Raw genomic sequence first — 23487 nt, 5'->3', positions numbered from 1 at the left:
AGACCCTTCCTTAAGGCTGGCATTAGGATGCAGTCCCAGTTCCTATCACTAGAACAGTCCTGTTGGCATTCACTGCCTCCAACTCAGTACTACATAAATAAGGTTTGATGGCTGTAAAGGTATCATGTAAAACCCTGCTCCCCCTGCTCCCTGAAATTACTTCCTGACTGTCACTGATTTAAACTCATCTCACACAGAACATCAGGACCAAGCAACAAGTGCTCTTTAGTCTTGTTCATGGAATATGAATTGGAAGAAACACCTCATATTGTGCATTGGTAAGTCATTGATGATGATTACCTGGAACTGAAGCTGTCATTGAAAACATTTAATATGCCTATTTCTGCCCTTGCCCTTAAAACATCAAAAAAGAAAAAAAGAAGTAGAGAAAACAACCTTCTGTATTCCCATCTTCTCACAGAAGCAGGAAAGACCGGCAAACACCAAATACAAGAATTAATTATAACTGTTTTTGTAATTGTACTTGAAGCTACTGTCCTCGTCTCTATCACCTACACAGCTCCTGGTTTTTAACTCGCTCTCCCCATCTCATAGCAAGACGCTCTTCTGAACATCAGACCACCTTTTAGAATAAACAAAAATCATCCATTATAATTTATGATATCCTCTTCCCGCAGCAGGATACGGCTGCGAAGAGCGTGGATCACACAAGAAAAAAGAGCCTTGCTGTGACCTCGGTGGTTTGCTCCTTTCCTGTAGCTATGTGCAACTTCTCTCCTAAATGCGTAACTTTACCCGGAACAGTCTTTAAAAACAGGCCCACACGAACACACAAGCAAGCGTGAATAACAAATGTTTGTCACTGAATGAGCACTGCCGGCGATACCCGGCCGCAGGCACTGATTCCGGGGTTGCTTTTCCAGAGGCCTCTGGCGCATTCCCCGCGGGACCCGCTCCGGCCGGCGCCGCGCGTGACGTCACGCCGCGCACTGACGTCACGCGGCAATGGCGGCGCCCAGCGGCGCACGCGGGGGGCAGCGGCGGTAGCGGAAGGCCGGGCCTGGGCAGCGCCCGCGGGCTCGCTCCGTCCCCTCCGTCCCCTCCGTCCCTCTCCGTCCTTCTCTGCCCTTCTCTGCCCCGCGGCTCCGGAGTGCGGTAAGTGCAGGGCGGGGCGGGGGGAGCAGGTGCCCGGAGCTCCCGCGGGTGGCGGCGGAGGCCGTGCTGGGCCCTGCCGCGGCTCCGGCGGGTGGTTCCCGGGTCCTGAGGGGATTTATCCTGCGGTTCCACGCTGATCCCCGGTGGTGTTCCAGCAGGGACGCTGTAGGCCTGTGGCCTGCGTGTTGTATTTAGTTATATTATAGTTTATTAAGTTATGTTTTAGCTATATGTGTATTAGCTCGAAGTTATATTTAAGTTATTTTTAAGTTATGTTATTGATGTATTTAAAAAAAGAAGTAAAGAAATTATTCCGTGGATTCCCGTTTGCTTGAATATCAAAGTAGTCTCCATTCCTTGCATTTGACGGCCTGCTTGTTTTTCTCCCTCGGTTTCTTTTTTAGGTAAAAAATGAAGGCCAGAAGAGGAGGAAGATTTAGGTCTTCCTTTAAAATGAAACGAAAAGGCATTGAAGTAGTAGGAGAGTGGAAAACCGTGCAGATCGACCCCAATCTATTTGCTGAGGAGGAGTTTCGAGATATAGTGTGCTTGGAGGAACTCACAGAGTACAAGCTAGTAAGTTCTTCCAAAGTGGGAAAAGTAAAAGAGAAGAAGAGAAAGGCTGAGAGTGCTTCTGAAGAGGGCAGTGAGGAGGTGGAGGAACCTGTCGTCCCTCCAAAAAAGAAAAAGAAAAACAAAGATTTGAGAAGCCAAACAGATAAAGGCAATACTCCTAATGCAGCAGAAATTGATAAAGAGGCAGAATGTAATGCAATAATTGAAGAAGCTAATTGTGAAGACCATGGACGTGTGACTGAGAGTGTGTCAAGCAGAAAAGACACTCCAAAGAAGAAGATAAAGAAGGCACCTAAAAACAAGGCTTCTCAAGCACAGGAAACCCTTCCATCAGGAGCTACTTCTAAAAAAGTTAAAAACTGGACAACAGAAGTTTTATCTGCCTCAACTGATCAAAAAGCTGATGTGTCTGCATGGAAAGACCTGTTTGTACCTGAGCCAGTGTTGCAGGCCTTGAGCTACCTGGGCTTTAGTGCCCCAACTCCTATCCAAGCCTTAGCCTTGCCTTCTGCCATTCGGGATAACATGGATGTTCTTGGTGCTGCAGAAACAGGTACAGATCTGTTAAACTGACCAGGTGTGCTGGGAGCATCCTGTTTCTCTTGTTAAAATGTAGCCTGTGGTTGCAAGTTTTTATGTGTAGAAGAAGCAGCTTTTAGGTCTTATAAGAAAAGAGCTTTTGTCTTTTGCATATCCAGCATATTAGTAAAGTTTTAAAACTTTGTAACTTACAAGCATGGGAACGTCCCATCTTTACAAAGCATGCAAAGCTTTGAAGTCTTAGTGAGTTTTTACGCTTTTGGCAGAAGTCTCTTTTTCCTCTTTCTCAAAATGCTTCCTGTTTTGGGAATGGTAAGATGATACTCTGCAAAAGGCAGAATTAATGAAGAAAACAGGGTCATTTCTGCAGCAGCCAAACACGTACAAGGCAAAACAGAGAACCAGATTCCTGTGGTGATATTTCATACTAGTGTGGAGCAGTGAATGAACGCTGGGCACGGTGTTAAGTGTGAATATGACCCAGAGCAAAACGGGCCCACCCCATGCTCTGTCCCCCGGCTTTGCCTGTCTGTTGTCACCAACTCTTCTCCCTGCTTATGCTTAAAGTCAGTTATTACATTAATGATTTGAGAGGTAGATTCACATCCATTTTGTGTTCAGCTAGAGCATTTGAGCATTGCTAGCCTTCATGAAATTTGTTATAGCTCCTTGTTTACTTAATGCTGTGAAGTCTGAGAATGTTTTGTTCCCTCAAACTTTGTTTGCGGTTCATACCTGTGAAGTTTTGCCTTTAGCAACATTTTTTTCCCTAAAACACCTAGAGACAGGAAGCACAATTGGACGCTGCCTTGGTTTAAAAGCTTCCTTTACACTGTTTTCATCTGTTCCAGTTGCTTTATCTCAGTGCTTCTCTGTAAAGTCATTTACTGCTCTCGAGCAAGGAGGTATAGTAACTAATAAGATATGCAGTCATTTGCATTTTTATTTTAATTAGAAGCTGTTTTGATGCTATTAGCTTTAGTAAGATTAGAAAGCCCTGCAGGGAGCGTTTTTAAAAATGGAACTGAAAGCTTAAATGGTGTTTTTGTACTGCAAAAGAGTGCCATTTTGGCAGTGCTAGTAAGCAAATTCCTCTCTAGCTGCAGAATGGAAAGCATGGTTGGTGGCAGGCTGTGTTGTTGCTTTATAATTTTGTATAATCCTGAGGCAGTAGGAATGTGTTTTGCTCATTTATTCTTTCATGAGTGAAATCCAGATTCTCTCCAGAGAATCCATCAGATCATCATGTTCCTATAGAAGCTTGGTAGAGGTGGACAACTGCCTGTCAGGAGGTGCTGCAGTTGGGAGAGGTTGAAACTCTCTTGTTCTTTTCTCTGCATCCTGCAGCACCTCTTAGCATTGGGCCTGAGGGAGGAATGCATGAAGTTAAAGAACTATTAATCTTGCTTGTTGTTTTTGCAGTGGGTCTAACCCTTGCTGTTCATTACTATGTGGAACTAGTGAGGTTTCTGATTAAGGAGCCAAACCTATGTGAAATTATACAATATGAAACTGTTTAAAAGAGCGTGAATTGGCTTGAGCTGTAGTACCGAGATATTCTTTCCTCCTGGTTTTGCACACCTGTCTGTGGTATGTGGTTTGTGTGTTATAAAGAATATATGTCCTGTGAGGTGATGATTTGTTTAAATTGTGGGTGAATCTAGTGCCTGCAGAATAGTTCTGATTATCACAGCCATAATCTGTCTGGGTGCAGTTCTGACATTTGCACCAGCAAACTGCATTATGTCTAATTCAAAATCAGCAGTGTTCTTCACCTTAAAAACATATATTCTGTATAACCAGAACCTTATTGTGTAAGTGCTCTAAATACAGGTTATAAACATTTTTCCCTTCAAGTGCAGACAGAAGTCATAAAATACCTCCCAACCATGCAGAAAGGTGGATGAGTGGATACGAGACCTTGCAGCAGCACCGGTCATCTGAAAAGCTTAACTGGGATGGATGTGGTACCAGGCTTTTCCTAATGTCTTTATTACTGACAGATAGTTCAGAAGGGAATATGTGGCAGGGGTGTAACTTGCAGTTGGTACAGTGGACCCTTGCAATTAAACTTTCTTTTGACAAGCCCTGTCTCTCCAAAGTGGCTTCTCTCTTTTAAATTAGATGTATGTGTTCTGATTATAAAAATGTGACCCAGTGCTAGATCAGGAAATGAGACAGTGGAGTATTTCAAAATACAGTATCTTAGAAAGTTGTAAATACAGGACTATAAATAGAAGATGGAAGCTAATCCTTCAAGTGCATTCCAGTTTGTCCTTGGCCTCATTTGCTATTCCTTTATTTGGAGAGTGTTGATTAGAACTTTCAATTAGGGCATGGTATTCTACTTATGGGCATACAGTTCTTTAAAAATATCTTGACTGCAACTGCAGCTTTTAAAAAACACTTTTAGAACAAATAAATATGTCTGACCTGCTAGTGATTGGAAAAATACTTGTTCCCCAGAAACAGGGAATGGAGATGTATAAAGGGAACAGGAGAAAAGATGCTACTGCTGCAAGTTTCTGGTCTTCTAAAGATCATGAGTTTGCATCTGTTACAATGGTGTGTTTTAAGAACAGTGTAAGATTGGCTGTTGCTTTTCTCATCTTTTCAAATAAATGACTTGTCAGTCTGTGTTATTATTCTTGTTTGTTTTTTTAGGAAGCGGCAAAACGCTTGCATTTGCAATTCCAATGATTCACTCTGTGCTGCAGTGGCAAAAATCAAATAACTCCACAACCAGAAATGACAGTGTTTCTAAAGAGTCCCATCAGCATCATGATGAAACTAGATGGGAGAGTGAGGATGAAGCAGAAAAAGTAACCCATCAGCAGGTTGAAGATAGCAGAGATGAAGATGATGCGTCTTTCACAACAGGCTGTGTGAAGGTGCTGGAAAATGTTGAATTCCATTCTGATGACGAGACATGTACTGTTGACTCGCATAAAAAGAGACCTCTTTTAGGACTGGTCCTTACTCCTACAAGAGAATTAGCTGTACAAGTAAAGCACCACATTGATGCAGTTGCAAAGTTTACAGGTATGTAAATCCCACAGGCCATGTTGCACAGCCAGACTGTGTTTGGATCTTGGCATTGGTGTTGGGCCAGAATGCGTGCCACACTTCCTTCCATAAAATCATGAAATTGGTGTAGCTTTTGAGGGGTTAGAGTTTTTAGCTAGTGATGTGTGAGAAATGCATGGAGATTCTTCAGTGAGATGCATGTGGAAGTAAGCAGTTAATGTGAGCTATTTTGCTTTAAAATCTCTTCCTTCAAATAGGTATTGATTCATGCTCTTGTGACATGGAATCAGTACTAGATACCTGGCAACAGTTAACTTTGTTCTAGTTTTGGATAATGTAGGCTATATATAATTAATAATTTCATTATGTATAAAATGTTGATTATATATAATTTCATTTTTAACAAGTATATCAATCTTTGCATGTACTGTATATGTAGAACTTTGCTCTATCTAATAAAAAAAAGAAGTTATGGCCATAAATATTTAGAGTAGATGGCACTGCTGGATTGTCTGACTTACCTCCTGCAGCAGGCAAGCCACAGAAGTGTTACTGAGTAGCATGCCTGACAAAAGCAATTCCCCCTTCTGCCTTTCCTTTCCAAACCAGAAGTCAGTACATCTGTTAAGTGGATGAGTGAGGACATGAAACTGTTGAAGATAGTGAGTTTTTCCCAATTCTCTCCACTTCTCCAGTACCAGTAAGGTTTATTTGTTAAAGAGGATATGTAGTGCAACGAACTACTTTTAAGCCCATCTTCCTTTGGTGTCTGTATGTCCTGCTGTACTCATCAGTCTGCATCTGATTACAAGGCTTATTTTAACTGCTAGCCTGAAATAATCAATTTATGTCATACAGTTCTGATAGGAGCAGTGCTATTCATGTATAAAAATCTGCTGCCCAAGGGATAATATAGTTGCTGCAGCAGGAGAGGAGGTGTTTTGATGTGGGCTTTCTTTATTGCTTCAAACTCACTTTGGGAAAAAAAAAAACCAAAACTGCTGTGGTGTTTCACAAGTGGTCCAGAAAAGAGTGGAAGCTTGGATACTGAAAGGATCTTGCACAGTAGCGTTGAATTTATCATGGGCCAGTGTATTCTTTGAAGAAGTAGGGTGAAATAAGCCATGTGTGGAGTCTGCTTTCAAAGATCAACTCCTTTTAGTACCTATGTAGCCTACCTAAAGTTAACGAAGTCTGGGTTACTGTGCAAGAATCATTAATCAGGTGGGAGCATACTTGGTAGGATTATTCCGTAGCAAATGAGCAGTTATTTAACTGGACAAGCATTTTTCACTCTTATTCTTGAAAGGATCTTCTGGTTATTCTTAACAGAATATGTTTGTTCATGCAAATGTAATTGAGAAAACACAAGACTGAAATATGTGTGAACAAAACTAACAGCTATGGATGTGATTCTTTATGCTGTTGAAAGACAGGTACACTAATTCTTGGCATCTAACTATAAAGAGGATTTTTCTGTAAAATTTAGTGCATTTCTGTATGCTCAGTGTTACATAAAACCCCTGAAGTTTCCTGGCTAAAATGCTTGTTGAAAGTTGCAGTGTAGACTGTTTAGAACACTTCATGAAGTAGATACGTATAAAAACATACACTGGTAAATTAGTGAAATAAAATCTGTTATTTTTATGTTCCAGGCATTAAGACTGCAATCCTAGTAGGAGGCATGGCTGCACAGAAGCAAGAACGTGTACTGAATCGACAGCCAGAAATTGTAATTGCAACCCCAGGCCGTCTGTGGGAGCTAGTTAAAGAGAGACACCCACATCTTTCAAATCTTCGTCAGCTCAGGTAAAGGTGCCTTTTCAGGTAACTGCTGGCTACTGAACTGGGCAGCCCTGCATACAGATTAGGTTTACTAACAGATTAAATCATTTAGACTACACAAGATCACCTATTTCTGTGTCAGTGTTTTCTTGAAATGCACATTGGTTATTTTGATGGAGGGAAATGTCAGTTAAAGACCTTAGTAAAAACCTGATTTTTCAAAAAGAAATGCAGAAGGCCATTGTAGCTGCCCCAGCATACCTAGTGTTCCTTTTGGCTTTATATGCATAACATCCTTTATGTGTTTAGCAGGAAAAGTTTTTCTTTAATGTATCAGGTTTGTATTTAGCTGCACAAGTGTATTTTTACTGTGTGTTTTCTACTTGACAGGTGCCTTGTGATTGATGAAGCAGACAGAATGGTTGAAAAAGGTCACTTCTTAGAGCTGTCTCAGTTGCTGGAAATCTTAAATGATTCACAGTATAACCCTCGACGACAGACTTTTGTTTTTTCTGCCACTTTGACTTTGGTCCATCAGACTCCCACAAGAGTTTTACAAAAAAAGAATGCTAAAAAGATGGACAGGAAGACCAAACTAGAATTGTTAATGGAAAAAGTAGGAATAAAGGGCAAACCCAAAGTAATAGACTTAACAAGGAAAGAGGCTACTGTTGAGACTCTGACAGAAACCAGAATCCACTGTAACACAAATGAGAAGGACTATTACCTCTATTACTTTCTTCTCCAGTATCCAGGAAGAACCATGGTCTTTGCAAACAGCATAGACTGCGTAAAACGCCTCAGTTCTCTCCTCACAATCTTAAATTGTGATCCTCTTCCCTTGCACGCCAACATGCACCAGAAGCAAAGGCTGAAAAACCTGGAAAGGTTTGCTGAGCGAGAGAGGTGAGTTGATTTTCAGCTTCCTAGTAGAGAAAAAAAGAAATTGCATAAAGGGTGGTGGGGAGGAGAAACAACTCTGTTAGAGTAGGAGCAGGTTGGGGAAGTTAGCTGAGGATGTGAGTCCCCTGTTCTTGAGCGCAAGATATTAACAATTAAGGATGAGGTTTCACAGTTAAGGTGATGAACTGAAGCAAGTTCAGTGGAAGGCCACCAAGATACTCAAGAAGCACTGGCTCTGCAGGAGAAGAGGCTGAAGGGACTGGGTGTTTGTATTACCTGGGAAAAGTATTTTGTGGGGAGCTAATGGCAGCCCTCTGACACCATGAAAAAAGGTTATCCAGAAGGTGGAGCCAGGCTTTTCAGAGTGATGCTTGATGGGAGGATGAGGGATAATGGGTGCAAGTAGAAATAAGAGGTTCAGGCTGGATATGAGAAAGGGCTTTTTCTCTGTGAGGACAGTAGAGCATGGGAACAGGCTGCTGGTCTTGGAGTTTTTGTGGCTCAGTTGGAGAAAAGCCCTGAGCAACCTGGTCCAGTCTTGCAGCTCATCCCGCTTTGAAGAGGAGGTTTTGCTAGAGACCTCCTGAGGTCCACTGGAGCCTGAAATAGCTTGTGGTCCAGGAGCTTGTTGCTGCTGAAGGAGCTGTCACTTGCCCTGTTTTCAGACATGTTTTTAGAACTGTCCTGCACAGCTCTGCCCATGTCCTGGTTCTGCAGCTCATTTGATCCTCTGTAAGTTATTGAATCTCCCTAAACCATCAGAAAACTAACCACTTACTACTCATTTGCAGGTTTAATTACATAAATTAATATCCCGAGGATCAAAGTATCTTTGAGCAATGCAAAAGAAAGGGCAGTTGTGCCTTTCAGCAGTAGTGGGTAGCCAGGGTTTACCCAAGCAGACCTGTCCTGTCATTTTTGGAAACATTGTTTTGGGTTGTCTTTGGCCTGACCTTTGGGAGGAGATTTTTAGTGTCATTACTTCCATAGTCCAGAAGCCTCACAGTTCAGTCCTGCTGTGAACTGCTGCGTGCTGTCTGGGAGTTCGTACCTTGTTAGTAGATTCAGGCTTGGAGAGCAGTGGTTGAATTGCTGTGATGGAGCTGCAGCATCCCTTGGCAAATGTATTGATAGCATTTGCATTGGTCAGGTGGGGTGTTTTCAGAGACTGCAGATTTTCAAGGCAGGAAAGAAGTCTATGAGGCCATCTCTCATGGCCTTCTGCAGATTGCAAGCTGTTGAATTTTCTGTTGTTATTTCTGATTGTAGCAATAGAGTATACAGTCAGATGCCACAAAATCTGAACAAATTTCCATTACCTAAAAGTTATTCGTTTCAGTTGCTGGGATGTGTTTTTAAAACAAACTGTTCCATATCCTAGGGAGACTTTTGTCTCTGTAGAGACTGTTTATATAAAAGAACACCTTTTTTGAGTAGTTCATCTTGTCTAAGGAGAAATAGTAGTTGTTAGAACAGAACTCCCCCCTTTATTTCTAGGTTTTAATTTACTGAGAGTTTATTTTCGTGCAAGTTGGTAGAAGATACTTCACCCCAAAAAAATTGTTATTTAAATAGATAATGTTAATAATGTGATTTTTCTCAACTGATTAACTTTTAATAACATGTCTGTACACCCAGAGGATCAATTGTGTTGTTAATGGTGTGGTCATAGCAAGCTAAAGAAATTCTTAAAAACTTGGACAGTGCACTGAAAAGTGTAATTCAGGGACACACACACCTCCTTCCTCACTGAGTAACAATTTTTTCTAGCAGTCTTGTGAACTAAGAGAGAAGAAAAACATAGGAATACAGGATACAGCTAGGTACTGCATTCATTTATTGAAAACCGACCTGTTTATTTATTGAATAGACCTGCTGAAGGCAACATTTGCATTTTTAAATTATACTTTAAGAATTATTGTTTCAAGACTGCCCTTGAGGGAAATTGGGTATTGTTTCTGTAAGGGCAAACAGAATGCACATGTCCTACAGATAATACAGTATAAACTTGTTTCTTAAACTGCTGTGGTAGAATTTTAGGTTGCTGTATTTTATGTTCCTTGACAAATTATTGACTCTTCAGTTTTATGTTCATTAAATTTTGTCACTTTCTTAGCTGTGTCCTCCTGACAACAGATGTTGCAGCTCGTGGCCTCGATATTCCTAATGTCCAGCATGTCATCCACTACCAGGTTAAGCACTTTTAATGTTTCTCCTTTTACTATTTTGGTTTGATATAAGTTTTTGCCGATCCAAATCCTGAACACTGCAAAGCTGTAATTCTTGGTATATATATAGTGTAGTCCCAAGTACAGAGATTAAATCATTTAACTGTCCTTAGTGCTTTGTACTTAAATCTCATTTCTGCAGGGGCTGACTGCAGTAGGTAGCACTTCATGAATGTGTGCTACAGAAGTGACATAATAGATATGATCCTCCTTGCTTTTTGCTTACCTTTGATATCCAAAGGTGTCAAATAACTCAGCTTTATAACTTTTCTCTGAGGACACATAAAATATTTTCCTGCTTTGCAAATGAAATGACAGAGGGTCAGAAGTTAGGAGAGACTCACAAAAGATTACACAAGGAAAAATTCTGGATGAGAGAACACAAATCGTGTCAAAACGTCATCTTTCACATCACTTTCATCTGTGTTACGTGCAATGTACGGTGTGTGTCAAACCTCTTGTACAAGGCATGGCAGGCTGTGCTGGCAGCAGTCCATGGCAGCTGCAGCTTCTGTGGGTTCTTGCAGGTCCCCCGTACGTCAGAGCTGTACGTGCACAGGAGCGGCCGAACAGCCCGAGCGGCCAGTGAAGGCCTCAGCCTCTTGCTGATCGGTCCCGAGGACCTGATCAACTTTCGGAAAATCTACAAAACCTTGGAGAAGAGTGAAGAGCTGCCATTTTTCCCAGTTGATGCCAAGTGCATGACTTCTGTTAAGGTAAAGAAATAAGAGTCTTCTTTCAGTCTGAGTAGTTGCTTGCTTATTTATATTAGTGATATGATATTGTGTGTCATGTTCTTTCCGGGTTTCAGATGAAATTTACTCTTGAGGATCTGGATTTGAAAATTAAGTTAATTACACTTTATATTTTTTTAAGCATTATCTATGATTTCTCCTCAATAACTGGCCCAAGAAAAGTATTCAAACAGAAACATCACTTATGTTTTTCCAGAAACAGTATAGGGAGGCGAATATATCTTGTGGCTGTCGAGCTGGCATGGCTCTGCTAAGTACATTCTTTAAAGCCTCTTATGTTAGTAAGAAAACAAACAGACTAAAGAACAGTAGCAGATTCAGGGATATTCAGTGGTCTTCACCTGCCTCTTCCCATCTGAAGTTGTGAGTTGTCTGTTTTTCTACATCTTCTTATACTATGAGGCCACAGCTGCCACTGAACCCTGTCAAACTGAGTATATTTCCCTTTTCTAGGTTATTGCCCATTTTAAAGAGGATTCTATCACTCACTAACTCACAACACAGACAATGGATAGCATTAACAAAACAATGTGTTTTAGAAAGCATCTAGTCGCTGCAGATTTTCTGCTTCCTGAGTAAGAGACTATTTTGTGTCTCAGCATTCTCTTAATAGTTTGGATAGTCAGTCATATACAAATGGGACGTTTTTAAATACTGGTTTTTAAAGGAATCCAGCTGGGATAGAAATGTCTGCATATTGCACAGTCATTGAGAACAAGGAAGAGTGCAAGCAGTGAGATAATGCAGCAGGTCTCTTTCTCATAGTATTCTGATTCAGGCTTCCCTAATTGGATTGGACTGAGGGTCTACCCCAGTGACAACAGCAGTATCCTCACCTTGGGAATAATGACAGCAAGTTTCAAAACCTGGGCTTGCTGTGAATAGGGTATTTCTTTCAGGAGATGCAGCTTTCTGAAAGAGGAAAGAAAATCAAATAAATGCTTCCACAGATTCATTTTTTTCTTCTCTTGGTAGTAATGAAGAGAATCTGATTTCCACCCGTATCTCCCCACTCTGCCCCCTTCCACCCACTAAATATTTCTAGTTACTCAAATCTGTTGTTTTGAAGAGTGTTGCTTTAGAGGTTCCTTCTGTGTTTCTTGATGAGTAGTTCTTGACTCTTATCATGCTCTATCAATTAATGGGCAAATAAATACTGTTTCTACACTCTCCTTTTCCTGTCACTATCTCACAATGTCTCCTATCTGTAATAATGCTCCTCTCCCCAGAAGAGATCTTTTTAGCAGCAGGACTCCAGTCTCATAAGCCCTTGCAACAGTCAGGTCTTATTACGCTTTGTACTGGGTTTAATCACAAAGTCATTGTAGTTGGGACTAACAGTTCTGCTGGTTCTTTGTGTCTGTCCCGTTGGCACACTCCATCCCTCCTTTTGCGTGCCTTCGTTCATGTTCAGGAAAAGCCTGAAGGGGTTTCACACTTGAGAGGAATAGAACTGTTGAACCAGGATAGACTTAAAGAGGACTTAAATTTTACAGAGATGGAAAAGCTTTCTTTTAATTTCTTGTAATGATTTAAGAAGTGACTGACTTAGTAGTCCACTGCAAGTGTTACTTCTTCTCTCTCTGTCTGTAATAATTACCCTGGCAGTCCTGGCTGCTGCTGTTATTGTGTAGCACCTGACTATTCAGATTCTTGCACCAGTTGGTTTTATTCAACTGTAGGCACATTCCAAAGAGCGGAACTTGCTTCTGGTTGGTTCATTTTTACTGTTAGTGCAGATTTGCTTTCCACAGTGAATTAGTTATTTGTTTGGCCCAGCTGTAAGCTTGCAGGTCAGGTTAAGTTTGCTGGACATCACTGTTCCACCTGTGTGCAGCTGGGAAGGACAGGACATTCTGTCCTGTGCCTAAACAAGATCCAAGTGCATTCCTGAAAATATGATCTGTTCCTTCCATATGACCTGCAGGACTTTACTTTCTTCAGAGTGGAATGAAAGTAGTGGCTGTTCTTTACTGCTGAGACTAATAATTCTGAGATCAAGCTGTACTGTATAAGTATGTGACTTGGAAATGATTGGTATCTCAACCATGGTTTGTTCTTTAGGTCTCTCAAGTGTTTTTAATGATTCGTGCATAGAATGTTGAGTTGACATTCAGGTATGTTTAGTAGCTGAGATGTTTTAGAAGTCAGATTCTATCATGGATCTAAGGAAGGAAAACACTAGTGAATGATGATGTGTTTACTAGGTGGGGCATCTCCTGGACATGGGTAGGGAACAAAAGTGTTTCTGCACCCCAGTTGCATTGTAGTGCATGCTCTCAAACACTTACTTTGCTAAAGTTCCCCACATTTAAATCTGATCATAATGTCTACATGTACTTTCATTGCAGGAACGGATGAATTTGGCAAGGCAGATTGAGAAGGCAGAATTTTTCAACAGTCGGGCAAAGCAACACAACTCCTGGCTCCAGCAAGCTGCAGAGGCTCTTGAGATGGATCTTGATGATGATATGTTGATGGGCAAGTAGAAAATGTTTTTTCTTGGGTATGCACAGTAGGGCCCATAGCTCCGGTGTCCAGAAGAAGCCTTACTATGGCAGAGAAGCTTCAACAGCTGCAGGGCAGGGGTGGGGGGAAAGGAAAGGAATGTTTTTGATGCATGGTTTTTAGTGGTGATCGTGCAACAGAGAGTGCTCGAGCTGAGGGAGTGAGGTATGACAGTTCTGGCAAGTCTCAGACAAGTCTACATATTGTAGGACAAGAACTGTTGAGCTTCTGGCAAGCATTTCAAAGTAATCTAATCAGCCCAGTGTGTCCTGATTGAGTCTTGTCCCCTCTTGTCATAGAGAAAGCTGTTTCTACACTTCTGCTTCTCTCTCCCACTCTCTTGTAGTCAGGCATCAGGACAGGAGCCTGACAGCTCTGTGTGGGAACACCCAGGAAGTGCTTGGGAGCACCAAATATTATGTGAGCCTTAAGTAGGTTGAGCTGTGTGGGCTAAATGGCCAATACATATATTGAAGTTGATGAGGTTTTTGGTGTTTTGTTAGAAGTAAATAATTTCTTACATTTTTTAAATTCAATATTTTGCAGGCCGTAGCCGAGCGAATGTGTAGGGTTGTACAACTGCAAGTGGCTATTAGTTCAATGCCATGAAATTTTGCAAAGCTAAGATGCACTGTAAAATGCCCCATTGTGTTCATATTTTGGGAGCTGAAGGTATGATTTCCTACCAGTACTTGGAAGGCAAGCTGAATAGGGTTGCTGCAGGCTGATCACTTCAGATTAGTCTGGCTCTAACCTGTTAGCTGCTAAATATGCCAATGCCTTAGTTTTGAAACATGTTTAGATTAATGTCTTTTTTTATTCATGCCTGGACTAGCTGGTTCTCAACCACTTTGCAAGCAAACACTAACCATCTCTGTATAAATGGTTCAGGAGTGCTTTCAGATAATTAGCACTCTGCTGTCTTGTTTTGACATAATCTGAGTATGCTATGCTTTGGAATGGGTTTCCAAACAGCACATCCAGTCCAAGTAAGTTGTGACTCTCAAGTGAAACACTTTGTAATTGCCACCCAGAAACTTGCCAAGTTTATGTTTTAAAGTGTACTCAGTCTCTAATTCTTGTGTAGCTTGTTAGAGACCAATTAAACTCCCAGTCATTTAGGCCTTAAGTGAAGTCCTTCTTACATAGTTACAAAACATTTAATTACGTGCTTTCAATTTTAACTTGTAGCAACCTTGATTTCATTTTTCTCCTCAGTTCAGGCCTTAACTATGGTTACTCAGTAGTCAGGGTTCTTCTCTATCTCATTACCTTGTGAACAGCCTGGGTGATCTGAAAATGTCACAGATGACTGGGAGTGACCTTGTTAGAGAGAGGAAAGCTGGGGTCAACATCTGCCCCTATCACTACAAAGGCCTGCAATGCAAGTCTTTTTCTTGTTGTAACATTCTGTATCTTTGATTTCTGCCCCAAGGAAGAAAAGCTAGTGAGCAAGAAGAAAGCCAGAAGCAAAAGATGCTGAAGGGGATGAAAAAACAACTGAAACATATGTTGTCCCAGCCACTCTTTAAAGTCCTTATGAAAACCAAGTACCCAACACAGTCTGGAAAACTACTCTTGCCTCAAACATCAGTGAGCTGTTCAGCTCTAGGTGCCGTGTCCAAAAAGCAAACCAAGAAGAAGAAATCTGTAAAATAAAATTAGATAACAGAGAGATCATTGAGTTTGGCAGAAGCAAGGACTATCTTCATCAAGGCTGTCTGTGTTTATGGAGGAACCCAGCTAGAGAATAGATTGTATAAGGATGTTGCCTGTGCATTGGTTGTGCAGGCACAAAACAAAATGCTGATTTAAAGGGCTCAATTAACATTTGGTTAGTTACTGTTGAATCTTGTCTTGGATCTTGGTTCTCATGTTCTTATTTTTTTCTTAAATCTCTATATTAATAGAAGTTAATTAGTTTTCACATAGTTCTGATAATTACTCCATTTTGTGAGATGGGCAAGAGTTACTGGGTGAAATTCACTGTGGGCATACTCTAATGATAAAACTTGATTTGAATTTTAATGTCTTTGAAGGACAGGGGAAGGTCGGCTATATACAGTGTGAGTACAGTCTGAGCTGGTGGTAGTGGGAGGTTTGGCTTTTACTGCCTCCAGCTCACTGTGAGAAGCAGAAAATACAGATAATGTTACCAGTAAGTCTGCATACAGTTCTGGTTATGGAAATGTCCCAGTTTTCTTTCCCCTCTGATAATATTTCTCTGTTCTGTTCTTCACCAGGTTTAATTCTCTTAGTCCTGTGTTAATACATTCTGAATGTGCAAAAAAAAAAAGTTAAAGTGGCAGTGGTCCAGATGTGTAGATTTCTGAGGAATGAGTGTTGCTACTCAGTGTTTTCCTGATTAATATTTGAAGTTAATACAGTAAGCCTGTATTAGAAAATGTCAGAACCATGATCTTTGCTGTAATGGAAGAGATGATGTATTGAAATGTCACTTTTGAAGATTGCTCCATGATAATTATGCTTTTAAATAATTTTAACCTGATCTGGGCAAGTGTTTTTAAAACTGTTTTTAAAAACATGTCAGAAAAATATATTTTGAATTTTTGTTAAATTATGTCTGCCATAAACTCCAAAGCCTGTGTCTGTTTTCAGTTACTTGAGATTTCTAAATCCCTCATAGCTGATGCTGTTTACACTTAGCAGGCAAGGAGAGGGGAAAAGCACCCAAAAGATAAGACAGTGGAATCTGTATTGGTGGGAGGACAGGTAACCTTCACCTGCTGGCTCTGGATGAGGCTTAGTTTTGTGTCTCAAACAGTATGGAATGAACCAGTGCCACTGCTGTGACAAGAAACACCAATTTACTCAACTACTCAGGGAAGTTTGTCTGAGGAGTTGAGTGCCCCCTCTAACCACATGCTAGTTATGTGAGAGTAACAAACTCTTTATTCTTTCATCTGTGTAAATAATTCAAGCCCCCTATCTCTGGAGGACTTTTCTCTTGTTTTCACGCATTACTGAAGAAGAGCTGTGACAGTGTAATCATAAGCATACAGAGCTTGTCAATTATGTATGAGGCTTTCCTTGCAATGCACTGTTTGTCTCATGCCCTTGGGAACAGAGGGGAAAGTTCTGGGGAGAAGCAATGGTAAGGTTCTGTTTCCTCTCTCATGTGAGAGTTAATGCAAACATCTTTGGAGTTAATGTGACATCTGAAAAAGAAAAATAATTTTATGATGGTTCCTTGTAAGGAAGGATGGAAAAAGGAACTGAACAAAGGTAAGCATGCCTTCATTTCTTTCCTGTGCCATTTTAATCAGATTCTTACATTACGAAAAGGAAACTTGTATTGGTTTTGCATCCTGAAGGGTTTGAAGACCAGGTAGGCCATTTCTGCATCTTATGATGCATTTCTGTTTCCATTTCATTAACAAAATCAAGGCTGAATCCTGACAACAGAGCTCAGCATCTCCCTGTCTGAATCTGCATGAGTTTAAGCAGTTTCTAATTCCACAAGATGAGGAGAACTGACTTGGAGGACAGTGAGAGTATTGTTATTTCATTTCTATTATTGCTATGAAGTTTTTCAGCTGCTTCTGTTTCCCTGTGTTTAACAACCCAGCTCTCACACTCCCAGCCCACTATCTTGCCAAGTCTCCCCAGGATGGACCATGGCATTTGTGCCCTCCTTGCTGCCTTCATAGAATCATAAAACCTAATGCTACCATGCCCATACAGCAAAGTGCCACATCCACTTTTTTATTGAACACTCCAGGGATAGTGGCTCCACCACTTCCCTGGAGAGCCTGTTCCAATGCCTAATGGTTCATGTTTGCTTGTGGGACATGGCTCTGGGGCCTGTTTTCTTCTGCAGCCTCTTACGTGCTCTGCATGAACTCTCAATGCTTAAATCTACTGATGCTGCACCCCCACAGGAACTAAAGCAGAGCTTGTACCCTAAAAATATCTCCCTGTCTTAAAAAGAATACTTATCTAGAGCTCTGAAGTCTCTCTTGTGGCTGCCTGTTTTGCCTTGTCATTATCTTACCAGGATACCCTGAGTCTTCTAGCTAGAGGAAAAACCTTATATTTGCTTTAGCTAATTTTAAAAAATTGTTAAACCAATAACTGAAAGATACTAGCATTTAGCTGCTCCACTCCAATGTGAATGAAGTTACTGCAGAAAGAGAGGACAGTAAAGCAGAATGTTTTCTCTATCTCTGATTTGCATGTGTACTATTGGTGCAAATTAGACATGAAGAATTTTACATCAAGTCCATATGGGCAGTGTAATCTTAGTGTTTATCAAATACATAGTATCAAATGTTTCCTCTAATGTTCTGCTAGCACAGCAGTTATACTGAGGCCTCAAACCAGTAATCTTGTGTTTTGTGGCAGCTTATGTCTGCTGAGATACCCATAATTAAATTATTTATTAAGTGTATTTAAGCTGTCAAAGCTTAAACTTACAACTAGTTTAATAAAAGCATGACTTCAGCAGCGTGGTGGTAGGGTACAAGCTGATACAGAGCAACCAGTACTAGCTAACAGAAAAGTGAAAACAATAGCTTCTGAATCTTCATTTTTATTTTCTGAATGCATGGGGCCAGTTGACCTCATCCCTGCCACAGAGTTCCTGCTCTGTCATACTCTATAAAGAAGAGTCCCTGCAGTTTAAGGCATCTGCTGAGGAGATAGTTTGGACAGGATCTCACTTATTAGACAAGTTTCCTGACATTCCCCATGCCTTTTCTCTCCTCCCCTGTATGTCAATAAAACTGCAAATTAGCCGAGCAGAAGCTGGAGTGATGCCCTGCCATATGCTAGCAGCCCAGGCACAGGGCTGGCCATGTGGCACAGGGGAGGTAATTCACACCTTCCTGAGAGAGGGCCGGGTACCACACACGTACTGCAATTAGTCGGCATCAGGTCCCTGGGGGAGAGGAGGTAGGAAAGGGACACTTTCTGACAGCCTCACCTCACACAGCCTGACACAAGCAGGAAAATATGGTAAGAAATGCTGTGCTTTCCTGGGTGTTGAAACGCCCACTGCTTTGTCCTGTGCTAGCAGGATGTGGGTTTTGGGTGCCTGAGCTATTCCAGACTTTTTGATGAATGACTTGGTGAAGGAAGGAGCTCAGAAGACCATGAAATGAATGACTGATAATATAGCAAGCAACAATCTGTAAGTAATACCCAACAGTCCTTGCAGAAAAGTAGGGTGTTGTCAGTGGTCACAGGTTTGGGAAGTAGAAGGGAGAAACAAGACAGATAGGCTCTCTTTAGGAAAATTATCCTGGTTCTGTAACCCTCTACAGATCCCTCTATAGCCCCCATCTGACACTCGGGACGATGTTGTCTGATACTGTTCTGGCCTGTGAGAGATTTTCTATTTCAGCTTCTTTTTGCGAAAGGTATTGCAAGGCTTCAATGTTTTCTCAAGTCAGTCCTAACTCCTCCTGGGGTTGGCCTCCCAAGAGTGAGTAAGAAAGAGGAAAATAACCTGTCACTCCTGTGGCAAGTTATTGGCCTGGGGAAGCAAGTGAATAAGAGCTGCTATGCTTCTTTGCCTTGGAGTTCAGCAACTCTTGCTGTGAAACTGGAAGAAATTGTAGCCAGTTTCCAAAGCAACCAACTTTAGATGGTACAAATTGCCAAATTTCTGTCGGTGAGAGCTGCACTTACAGAACATAAACACAAAACCTGGCTTGGAAAAGCAGAACAGGCACTACAAAATACATATGGGCTTTAGTACCACTAGGCTAATTAAAGATCTGAATACTTATTATTACTGATGTAATTATATCAGTCTAATCACTACTGTGGATGGTTGTTTAGAAATAGTTTCTTTTTCTTTACTTGTGGCAATAGCTATAGCAGTATGAGCTGACAGGTGTTATGGATTTATACACAGTGGCCCTCTTAACAGGGTCCAGCTCTCGGATCCCACTGATTAATGTCAAGTCCAAGTGAAGGTTTCCAGTTCCTCTTTTGTTAATTCTCAGGTTACAGCTGTGTACCTCTGGAGGGGGATCCCTTCCCCAGACCATGCCCCTCAGTTATACCCGTACCACCCATCCCCCAGTCCGCACATCTCTTCACTTAATTCTGCTCCGTGGTCTCTCGATTTCTTACTGGTTTTCCCTGTTGCTGGGCTGGCCTTCTCAAGTTACCTCGTTCTCTTGGAATTGTCTCCTTTGTCCTTGTATTCTAGAAAACAAAAAGGAACAAAAACATCTCTACAATGAAGAGTTTAATACCTGAACTGGAGTAACCATTCTAGTATCTTAAGGTATAGAAAGCCCAATAATAAAACTGGTTGAAACCATCTGTCTTGTACCTTTTTTTCTTGTAGATGTTTTTGTGTCCCTGGTATAAATTTGGTAACTCATTCCTCTCCATCTGGGAGGCTGATCATAGGAAGGACAGAGGTGGCAGATACAGCTAAATGCCTGCCAAACACTATTTCTGCTGGTGGCACAAAGTATTTCTAATAGCTCATTGCTCTATTCTTAGAGGTCATTTCAAAGCTACCTGACTACAAATTCAAGTAACTTTATTTTTGAGAGTCTTATTCATTCCTCTTCCCTCTCCTGAGGACTGTGAATAATAATGAAGGTGTAGTTGTCGCTGTGTTCCTAAAATTTTATAGATGTTTAGTATTCCTGCTGGAAAGTGAGAATCTCTAGGAGGATCTATGTTTTCAGGTATTCCATATCTAAGAAGGATATTTTAATCACTCCCACAGTAACAGTTTTCCAGTGGGAAAAGCCTCTATCCATTCTGAGAGCTGATCCATGATTACCAGTGCTCATGAGAAGCATGAGCACTGGTAATAACCAGTAATTATCAATAACTGGTAATAACCAAAGTAATAACCACTTTGAAAATGGGAAAAATGAACATGATCATACTTCAACCTCTTGTTTGTGTTTTGTGTTGGAAAACTTTCAACATGTGGGACAAGTAATCACAATACTTTTCATTGCCATATATATTCTGGGGACTGCCCACATTTTTTCAATCTGGTTAACAATTGCTAACATCTCTCCTCGTACTTTGCCATGAAACCACTTAGCCAAACTCATTAAATACTTTCTTGGTAGAATAGGTTATCTCCCAATACTCCAAATTCCGCTTTCAACTTTCACAGCCTCCCAACCTTCCCATCGAGCCCATTCTTCCTGAGTAACCCCTGCATCTCTTTGGCCTGGATTATGGATCTGTAGTCAACCGCCAGCAGAGGGAGATGTTATGGTGGCACACTCCTCGTAGACTGTTGGACAGCAGTTTTAGTTGCTTTATCTGCCAGTTCATTATTTGTTCTGCTTTTGCTGGACCCATTGATTTGGGCTGTACAGCACATTGCAGCAGTTTCCCTTGGAAGCTGAATAACTTCCAAGAGCATTTAGATTTCAGTTCCGTTAGAAATCTACTTTCCTGCTGAGGTAAGGAACCTTCATTCTTTCCGTATCATACCCATTGCATGACACACTCCAAAAACTTACTTAGACTAAGAATAAGCACTGCTGATGTCTCTGCCAGGCTGCTCATGCTAACGCAGTTAATTCATCAAGGCTCGTAGAAGTTCTGCTTCAAGTACCTCTGGCTTTTTCACTACTACATAGCCTACATATCATTTTCCATTCATGTAGCATAAAGATCTGTCAGTGATAAGGGTTAGATTTGAGCTCTAGAGGCTGATCCAGCAGATCTTCCTGTGTGCAGTTGGAGTGAAACACAGCCTTAGCAAAACCATGACAGGGCTCATCATCATAAGGAGCAGGCAGAGAACTTGCTGGATTCAAAACACTACATCTCTTGACTTTAAAATAACATTATTCTCATTTAAGATAATTAAATTCTTTTAAATCACGGCGCTGTGCCCTATGTGCGGACGAGGCTTGCGTAGCATGTTGCTTCAAAACCAGTTTTACTTCATGCGGGACATTGAGGGTTGAGGGGTGCCCCGGGGGTGATGCTGTGTGGCTCTCGGTGACAGTGGCCCCCCGGCGATGCTGTGCCGCTCCCTGTGACAATCGTCGCCGCCGAGGCTCCGTCACCACGGAGTGATCCCCGCAGGACCCAGCAGCGCTCGGTGCGGAGCCGCGGGGCGGCGGTGTGGCCACGCTTTGGAGGAGCGACTGCGCCCGCTGCCGCCTTGCTCTCACACTTGGTTCTAAGGATTTGGAATAATTCAGCAAACCCAGGGCAAGAGCAGAAGCTCCTTTTATATTTCAGAAACCCTTTCCTCTCTCTGGACCCCACTGTGTAGGACCCACTTCTTCTGCCTTTGTAGCTTCTCCCCCAATATGCAGGGTCTGCAGTATGCTATTGTGCCTAAAAATCCACACAGTATCGTTCAAGCCATCTTTAAACAAACTGAAGAGTATGGTAGGAAAGCCAGTGAACTCTTGGGGGAGGAGGGTCCATGTTAGTTGTTGATTTTTCCACATAAATGCAAACAAGTTGGCTGCCTTCTGGTGCAGGAATGGTAAAACCTAGTAGTCCCTGGAGGAATCCCTACCTCAGACCAAGCCCCTCAGTTATACCTGTACCACCCACTACTCAATCCAGTCACCTGATTCTGGTCAGTGGTCTCTTGATTTCTTACTAGTTTTCACTCTTGCTGGGCTGGCCTTCTTCTGGAGTTACCTTGCTCTCTTACCTTGAGGAGATATTGTCTCCTTCCTCCTTGTCCTTTTCTTCTTCATTTCACTCATGTCTGGATTCTGCTAGTTCTGTGTTAGCAGCATTTGTTTTCTCAAAAAATTTGCTCTAGGTCAGCCCTTCCAACCTAGAGCTTCAAGTGCTTTAGTTACTAGTGCTAAGCAATTAATGGTAAACGAATCTATTCAGAAAGAATAGTTAAATGTCTTCTATAACACATGAATAAGGTATAAGGTGCAGTCACTGCTCTTTCTTATCAATTTACTTCTAAGCTGGCTCAAGTGAGGCCATTTCCATCGTTGCAGTTCTGAGATTATATCAGTGTGATTTTCTTGGCAAGTTAAAAAAATTGTGAGAATTAATTTGCTGGAAAATTTCTCACTAATTTTCTTTCTTTTCCTTGGTTCTCAAAATCTCCTGAGTTCCAGCTGGGAAAAAACTTTATTCTTGCACATATATGCATGTATAAACATGATTGGAAATAATGTCCCTTTAATCAAGAAGCTTTCAGAAGTCTATTTCCTAGTACATCATTCAACTATATATGTGTATATACATGCACACACTCTGACTCTTTACCTAATTAAACTATGTATTTTTATGTAAGAAAAAGTATTATCGTTCTCTCTATTCCCCCAGGAGCTGTTTGTTTCATTCATTAAAAAAATGAAGTATATGTTTACCAAATGATAAATGAAAGAGACTGGAAAAAGTGTTGCCATCACAGATTTCAAAAGAAACAAGAAAATTTCAATGTTTTATCTCAACTAAATGCAAGCCAAAAACATGCAGATTCCTTTAGGCCTTGAAACAGGATTCCTTTAGGCCTTGAAACAGGATTCCTGATATTGTCTTATCTTTTTTTCTTCTCATTTTCCATACAAAGACAACAAAACTTACATTGATTTAGTGGGGAAAAAAAAAAAAAAAAAAAAAAAAAAAAAAAAAAAAAAAAAAACACCACCACAGAAATGAAGACCTGGTATTTGGGGTATAAGAACCCTAGGACGGGTTTATCAAGTTGAAATTTAATGTTGTTTTCTTCTTTTTAAAATATGATCAATAATAAACACTGAGTAAATTTATCATGAACTGTTTAATTAGAAAAATGTACCACCATTTCTGTAAGCAAAAGCACTTTTCTGTACTCAAAAGTCTTGGTGTTACCCATAACCAGGGACGACTTCCTCCTTCAAATAAAGAAAATGCTTGCAGTTTCCATTATGTGACATCCACATTTTACAGCAATGCCTTGTAATTTAAAACCAAATAACAAACCAAAAACCTAGACTGGGAAAGGTTTACCTACTGTATATAATTGGAACCTGTCTTTGTTATTCCAGTATTTTAATTAAACTGTTTCTTACACAGACAGTGAAACCAGTACTCAGTTCATGATGAATTAAGGCCTC

General features: G+C 41.0%; 1 protein-coding gene across 1 annotated transcript; it reads left to right on the top strand.

Moving 5' to 3' along the window:
• The first annotated feature begins 955 nt into the window (after positions 1-955).
• On the top strand, positions 956-16044 carry DDX24 (DEAD-box helicase 24). The gene is made up of 9 exons (XM_066188719.1): positions 956-1116; positions 1521-2245; positions 4897-5274; positions 6915-7068; positions 7435-7950; positions 10064-10139; positions 10703-10891; positions 13282-13411; positions 14874-16044. The coding sequence occupies exons 2-9, from the start codon at positions 1528-1530 to the stop codon at positions 15095-15097; spliced, it is 2385 nt and encodes a 794-aa protein (XP_066044816.1). The 5' UTR covers positions 956-1116; positions 1521-1527; the 3' UTR covers positions 15098-16044.
• Positions 16045-23487: the final 7443 nt, after the last annotated feature.

Source organism: Chamaea fasciata, unplaced genomic scaffold (assembly GCF_029207755.1).
Source record: "Chamaea fasciata isolate MVZ Bird 193981 ecotype frontalis unplaced genomic scaffold, bChaFas1.0.hap1 SCAF_7, whole genome shotgun sequence".
Lineage (NCBI taxonomy): Eukaryota > Metazoa > Chordata > Aves > Passeriformes > Sylviidae > Chamaea > Chamaea fasciata.
Note: the sequence above shows the minus strand (reverse complement) of the source record. Positions and strands in the feature narration are given on the sequence as shown.

Bases quoted from the DNA above. Each gene is read 5' to 3' on its own strand.
- DDX24 (XM_066188719.1), top strand. From the start codon at position 1,528: ATGAAGGCCAGAAGAGGAGGAAGATTTAGGTCTTCCTTTAAAATGAAA. The intron at 10,892-13,281 runs GTAAAGAAATAA...CTTTCATTGCAG, and splicing joins AGTGCATGACTTCTGTTAAG to GAACGGATGAATTTGGCAAG. The intron at 13,412-14,873 runs GCAAGTAGAAAA...TTCTGCCCCAAG, and splicing joins TGATGATGATATGTTGATGG to GAAGAAAAGCTAGTGAGCAA.